Source organism: Carassius auratus, chromosome 35, assembly GCF_003368295.1.
Source record: "Carassius auratus strain Wakin chromosome 35, ASM336829v1, whole genome shotgun sequence".
Taxonomy (NCBI): Eukaryota; Metazoa; Chordata; class Actinopteri; order Cypriniformes; family Cyprinidae; genus Carassius; species Carassius auratus.
This window is the reverse complement of record NC_039277.1, coordinates 8,484,348-8,491,781: the sequence shown is the minus strand read 5'-3', so window position 1 is coordinate 8,491,781 and position 7,434 is coordinate 8,484,348. Positions and strand designations below refer to the sequence as shown.

The 7,434-nt window shown below is 43.7% G+C and overlaps 1 protein-coding gene across 3 annotated transcripts; it reads left to right on the top strand.

Moving 5' to 3' along the window:
• Positions 1-3,273: 3,273 nt before the first annotated feature.
• LOC113054251 (mucin-19-like) lies at positions 3,274-7,048 on the top strand. Of its 3 annotated transcripts, XM_026219665.1 has the most exons (3): positions 3,274-3,370; positions 3,450-5,626; positions 5,687-7,048. In XM_026219665.1, exons 1-3 carry the CDS (start codon positions 3,351-3,353, stop codon positions 6,847-6,849), a joined length of 3,360 nt encoding a protein of 1,119 aa, XP_026075450.1. In that variant the 5' UTR covers positions 3,274-3,350; the 3' UTR covers positions 6,850-7,048. The 3 variants fall into 3 exon arrangements, with proteins under 3 accessions (XP_026075450.1, XP_026075449.1, XP_026075448.1); XM_026219664.1 differs by having other exon boundaries at positions 3,456-7,048; XM_026219663.1 differs by having other exon boundaries at positions 3,450-7,048.
• Positions 7,049-7,434: the final 386 nt, after the last annotated feature.

The window sequence follows — 7,434 nt, the reverse complement described above, 5'->3', positions numbered from 1 at the left end:
AAGTGATCAAAAAATATAAAAAAACCCACCTAATTACTTCTTGTGGCCTGCTTATTCACAACGAGTACAAATAGCGATCCGGTTTAACACTAGGCGATTTCCTAGGCAGATATTGACTTGGGACTATATTATGGGGAAGCACAGGCGAAGCACTGCTGCTTAGGCGAAGCACTGCTACTTCGGCGCAGAGAATCACGCAACACATGAAATCCCACGACTTCCGTCAACATACCGGCGTGAATAGTAGCTGCCTGGCTATTTTCCTTACAGTACACGAATGGCGATGAACATGGCTGATTTTGAGAGAGACGAAGAGGGTGACTTCTCAGACAGTCAAGAACCAGAACCATACCTATTTGAACCAGAGTTTACAGAAGACGAGCTGCGTGCTTTGGAAATAGAACGACAGGAGGAGGAGGTTGCGTTCGCTCAACAGCCTGAGGACGTGAGGATGAGAGCCAACATGAACTGGTGGTGTGAATGTGGGGGAATATGCCAATCTATAACCGACGGAAATAGAGTGTCTGTGCTGTAGAGAGTGGGACATGTTTTTGCCATTGATGACCAGGCTCAACACGTCAGATCAAGATGAAGTAAGTGATTATTTTAATCATGACGCATGTATAGATCGACCCATATTATACCTGTATTCACATAGAGTTGATGTTTTCATGTGTTGCGTGATTCTCTGCGCCGAAGTAGCAGTGCTTCGCCTGTGCTTCCCCATAATATAGTCCCAAGTCAATATCTGCCTAGGAAATCGCCTAGTGTTAATCTGGATCGCTATTTGTACTCGTTGTGAATACGCAGGCCAAAATAAGTAATTCTGTGTTTTTTTTTTTTTTTTTGATCACTTTTACTCCGGCCATGCTAGCTGGCAACAAAGGATTCCATTCATTGTGCTAAGCTAAGCTAACGCCGACCCAGTCAATATAAAACAATGCATGCACTGACACAAAAATGCATTTGCCCACCTATCTAAATGTAGGAAATAATGTGAATAAGCCCTATTTCAAAAAACGGATGACATAAAGTGGAACTTAGTCATTTTCCAAAACCGCTAAGCAAATATATACAGTTTCAATACATACTACATAGAGACGTCCTGCTGTAGTCTTTGCTGCTGCTGTTCTTGTTCAATTTCAGCCTCGGGATCTGATTCTGGATCATAAATATACGGATGAATCTGACTGTTACCCATGGTTTGTTTTGGATGATGGTTTTTTCCTCACGGTAATGTCACAGCTTCCAGACACTCTCAACGCAAAAGCCTACTCGCGCTCGTGATTCTTTAGCTTCACCCACACGTCACGCCTCCAGCCGCTTGTGTTTTTCCGAAAAAAAAAACTGTACAGACTATCTTTCTTTTATAAATATAATAAAACTAAAGACTTTTTGGAGATATGAAGGATGCAGTACTACTCTATAGGTACTCAAGATTAACAGGAGATTAAGAAAAATTACTTACCATTCACCACATGCTTCACTCGTCTTGTCATCTGGTTGCGCGTGGAAACTGTGGGCCGTTTACGGGTCATCACATAGTTTTTTACCTTAACAGAACTTAAAGTTAAATTGTTTTTTGATTAACTGAAAATGTTAAACTCTGACAAGTCTTGATAGTATATTTCATCAATAAGCATAATTTGTGTGTCATCCCAGCTCAATAAAATAAAAATTACAATTAAAAAGTCTAACAGTATCTCAGAACTTGATTTTGTATTTCACAACAATATATACATTTTAAGTAATGACTAAAAGTCCAATGAATTAGTTTTTAGAGTGTAATTCATGTGTAAACCTAACAAAATGTGCTAATTAGTCTTTATTCAGTATTAACTTTGAGATGCTACCTATTGCAATGCACTATAGTCACTCAATAACTATAAGGGAAGTTGTGGCCTAATGGTTAGAGAGTCGGGCTCCCAATCGAAAGGTTGTGAGTTCGAGTCCTGGGCCGGCAGAAATTGTGGGTGGGGGGAGTGCATGTACAGTTCTCTCTCCACCTTCAATACCATGACTTAGGTGTTCAAGGCATGGAACCATAAATGGCATAAATGGCTGCCCACTGTTCCGGGTGTGTGTTCACTGCTCTGTGTGTTTGCACTTCGGATGGGTTAATTGCAGAGCACAAATTCTGAGTATGGGTCACCATTCTTGGCTGAATGCCACGTCACTTTCAATAGAAATGCTCTTCCACATAGTTGGTTTAAGTGCAGTGGGTTCTAATAGACTAGAAATGTAAAGCTCTCATTAAGGTATTTCTTCAGATCTTTAATAAACCATGGCTTGAAAAGATTTTAACCACTTTAGTATCAATTACAGTATCTTCACAGAATTTAATATAAGATGTGATATAGTCTGATAACTCATGAGGATCTCTGCGTGAATCAAAGAACATATCCCAGTTTATAGTGCAAACAATCCTGTAACGTCCACTTTATCCTTGCTCAAAACAAGGATTTTCTTTTCTACCGGTTTCTCATTTCTAACAGGTTTTCTGTATTTTGGCAGTAGATGGATCACCTTATGAACCAGTCTGCCAGTGTGTGCTCTACATAATGCCCTACCCTCAATGTTACCATACCACAGATCCGATGCGCATGAGAAAATGGTTGAGCTATCAATATATTGCTGCAGGTTTAGAAGAGTCTCTCTTAACAAAAAAGTATTAAAATCTCCCAGTATGAATACTGGTTGATTTGCCTTTGTCAGGTTGCTATTAAAGCACTTTGCAGTGTGCTCTGCTGCCTTGCTATTATTAGGTGATACAAAATATTTACGCATACAGCTAAACGCGTGTCTGTGTGGATGGGACAACAGACAATAATAAAAGGTAATGGGACTGTTTTGAATCTCCACATAATTTAGCTCTGCAAATCAATGCCACATATTTGCAAAAGAAAGGACTGAGCAAAAAAAAAAAGTAAATAAGTAAACAAAATAGCCAAATAACAAAATGAACAAAAGGTATAATTCATTGCAAACTAATGATCTTAATATCAAAATTAGTTTGATAAAAGTAATATAATTATATTTTTTATGTAATATGATGTGGTATATTTGTATGAGGATATCATACACTGTGAAAGTAATGTTCTGGGATTAATTAGCTGCTTTAAAATGTTTTAACTGCAGAGGGTATCACAGCCTTCACAAAGCAAGCAATCTTCTAAAGACCAGTTTCCCAGGTGAACAGTATTTCATATAATTAGTCATTTGCTCTTATTGGACTGGTGAACACCTTTAAAATACACTTAACTCTAACTGCACATATGTTTGGAATTTTGTATTTTGTGTGGTGGTTTGAAAACTAGAACATTGGGTATTTGGAGTATTTTTTATTTGTCATGGATCAAAGGTGGACAGGGTGAGTTTGTTCATTCAGTCTGTGTTTGTAAATGACTGCACACATTTACAATACTTATCTTTTATTTTTATTTTTGCAGGTTGCTCTTGCCAGTAATCTTCTTTTTGTTTTGGAGGATTGCAGATGGATTTAAATACAGCTACCCCCCTCCCCCCAGCCCTAGCAATTTCAAGGAATGTGCATTTAGTGGGACTTGTGGGACACATTCCAATCATGGGTGGGGTCAGCCTTCTGATGCTTTCTCACCTCCTGCAGTCCAGTCTTCTATGTCAGAGGTCTATGTGACTAAGAATTTGCCTATTGAAGAAGTGGGCTCCAGTTTGTTCCCTAAAAAAACCCTGAAAATCAAGTCTAAGTTGAATCCACTTCAGTTTGTTAAAGGTGGTTCCAGCATCTATCGGTCAACGTCCCATGCCCAAACTGCTTCAAGCAGCTCTGTCTCCACTACCTTGCCTCTGTCCCTGAATCAACAGACTTCAAGCAGTTCGGCATCCTCTGGATCAACCATTCCAGGTGTTTCTGGTGGATTAAGTTTAGAGCGATATCCAGAGATGTCCAGTCAGTTTCAGCCCTTGGTGGTATCCAGCCAGTCTACTAATAGTCAAAGCTCCCCTAGTTTACATATGGTTAGACCTCAGAGTAGTTCAAAGTCAACCGATGATGCTACACCTCTGTACACTCGGGGCAGTGTTTCTTACAGAAGCTTCTCTAGCCAGTCTCATGGCTCCGCCAATTCTCAGGGCAACTCTGGGGCTAAATTGTCTGCAAACTCTATCCCCAAACGAGTAGGGAGTGGCTATTACAGTGGTATGTTGCAGTCTCTCAGTACCTCTAGTCCATATACTCCAGGATCCCTTATGGCTAAAAAGCCTGACTCTTTACCCCTGGGGGTTTCTAGCCAGTCTACAAATGTTCAGAGTTCACCCAGTTTGTCTACATCAAGCACCCAGAGTAGGTCTGGCACTCGGTCTGCAACTTCCAGATACTTTATCCCTGTGCAAGAAGATCATAGATCTGTTAGTTTATCTCACAAGTCTACAGGCACTCTGGGTCAGTATGCTCCCATGTCCCCTACAAAATATGCAAGTGCTCCAATGTCTGCACCCCAAGCTACCAGAAACAGCAGGTCTTCATATAGAGCAGTTTCACAGGCTGGTTCTCTGTCTCAAATGGGAGCTTCTGGTCCACTTACATCACTGGGAGGGAAGTATTACAGGGGGTTGCTTCCACAGTCTCAAGCCACCTCTAGTCAATATGCTCTTGGCTACTCCAAGCCCTTTTCCTCACCCCACAGCACTGGTGGACTAGCTGGAAGTGTCTTGAGTTCCCGTAAGCAATATAACTCTGGGGCTCCGTTTGGGGCATCTACTGGTCTTGCCTCACAGGGAATGAGCAGCTCTAACACTGGTTCTGTCCCGTCTCAAGGTACCACAAGTCAGTTTGCCCCTGGGGCTTCCCCATATGCAAGTGTTTCACACTCCTTACCCAAAACTGGTCCATCTTCTACTGGTCAGGCTTCTGGGAAGCAGCTTACCTCTACTCACACTGGCAGCTCTAGCACCCAGGCAGGATCATCAACTCAATTTATCCTGCATAGAAGCACTGCTTATGGTGCATCACATCAGCCTCAAAATATAGCAAGTCAGTCTGCCTTTAAGTCTCCATCCTCCTATACAAGTGGATCACTGTCCTCATCCCAAGCTGATCCATCTTCTACTGTTCCGGGTTCTCAGAAGCAACATGCCTCTACCTATATGGGCAGCTCTGGCAACCAGGCAGGATCATCCAGCTTCACTCTGCAGGGAAGCACTGCTTCTGGTGGATTAGCTCAGCCTCAAGGTCCTGCTAGCCTGTTTTCCCTTGGGTCTCCAACCTCATATCCAGGTTCATCACTGTCCTCAACCCAAACTGGTTCATCTACGGTTCCGGATTCTCTGAAGCAGCTTACCTTTTCCTTCATGGGCAGTCCAGATACCCAAATGGGGTCCTCAACCTCTTTTATCCTGCAGGGAAGCACTGATTCTGGTGGACAACCTCATCAGCCTGCAGATGCTGCAAGTCCGTCTGCCCCTGGGTCTCCGTCCTATGCAAGTTTATCAGTGTCCTCATCCCAAGCTGGTCCATCTACTACTCTGGGTTCTCCGAAGCAGTTTACCTCTGCCTACCAGGGCAGCTCTGGGGCTCAGTTTGGAGCCTCTACAGATGTTTCCTCACAAGACATGAGCAGTGGTTACAGTGGTTCTGTCCAGTCTAAAGGTAAAAATAAGTTTGCTCCCGTTACTTCCCTATATGCAAATGTTTCACTGTCCTCACCAGAAGCTGGTCCATCTACTGTTCCGGGTTCTCTGAGGCAGCTTACCTTCACCTTCATGGGCAGCCCAGACACCCAGACCGGGTCCTCTACTCCTATCCTGCAGGGAAAAGCCGCTTATGGTGGATCACATCAGCCTCAAGCTGCTGCAAGTCAGTCTGCCTCTGGGTCTCCGTCCTATGCAAGTTTATCACTGTCCTTACCCCAAGCTGGTTTATCTACTACTATGGGTTCTCAGAAGCCGTTTACCTCTGCCTACCAGGGAGGCTCTGGAGCTCAGATTGGGGCCTCAGCAGATTTTGCCTCGCAAGAAATGACCAGCTCTTACAGTGGTTCTCTGCAGTCTCCAGGTACAACCAACCAGTTTGCCCCTGGATCTCCATCCTCCTATCGAGATTTATCATTCTCACCCCAAGCTGGTCCAGTTACATTTCCAGGTTTTCTTAAGCAACATGCCTCTAGCTATATGGGCAGCTCTGGCACCGAGGCAGGACCATCCAGCTTCACTCTTCAGGGAAGCACTGCTTCTGGTGGATTACCTCAGCCTCAAGATATTGCTAGCCAGTTTTCCCCTGGGTATCCATCCTCGTATCCAGGTTTATCACTGTCCTTACCCCAAGCTGGTCTATCTACTATTCTGGGTTCTCTGAAGCAGTTTGCCTTTACCTTCATGGGCAGCCCTAGCACCCAGGCAGGGTTCTCTAGTCCCTTTAGCCTGCAAGGAAGTATCACTTATGATGGATCACCAGAGCCTCCAGGTACTTCTAGTCAATTTTCCCCTGTTCCTCACTCATGTCCATGTGCATTATCCCCATCTCAAGGTGTTGCCAGTCAATCTACTATTCAGGGCTCTCAGAAGAAGCTTGCCTCTAACTTTGCAGGCAGCTCTGGTACCCAGGCAGGGTCCTCTACTCCCCATGCTCTTCAGGGAGGCACAGCTTATGGTGGTTCATCTCAAACTCAAGACACAAGCCAATCTGGCCAGGGACCTCATTCCTCCTATGCAAGTGTATTGCTGTCATCACCCAAAGATGGTCCATCTACTAATGTTCAGGGTTCTCTGAAGCGGCTTGCTTCTTCCTTCGTAGGCAGCTCCGGCACCCATGCAAGGTCCTCTACTGCTATCCTGCGAAGAAGCACTGCTTCTGGTGGATCATCTCAGCCTTAAGATACCACAAGTGACTTTTGCTCCTGGGTCTCAGTCCTATGCAAGTGTATCCCGGTCCTTACCCCAAGCTGTTGCTGGTCCTTCTACTGCACCGTTCACCGAAGCGGTTTCTCTTCCTCCAAAGGGTGCTCTGGTAAACTGCTATGATGCAAGTGTTGCAGATTTAAGAACTGAAACCCCAATAAAAGTTGGAATCTAAGCTGTGTGGGTTGGGTTTTTTTTTCTTTTTTTTTTCTTTTTTTTTCTGCTTGAGTTGTGCTGTATCTCAGTGGGTGGTCTCTACCCACCAGGATTTACTTCTGCTGACAGACGCAAGTGAGGTTTTTGCAATAGAGAGTAACAGGTCATTTACTGTGACCGTAAGGATGGGTAGGGTGACACTTGATGAATCACTGAAACCGTTGAAGCAAATGTACAGAATTGTATCAAGGCTTTAGAACAATCCGACACCAGTCTCCATTGATGCACCGATTTTAACCACTTGTGTTGCTCTGCAACATTGACTTAAGAATGATAACCTTTGTCAAACAAAGTCTGTCAAAATTAGGCCTGGGTATTTATTTATTTTTTTTTTTCAAAAAATGT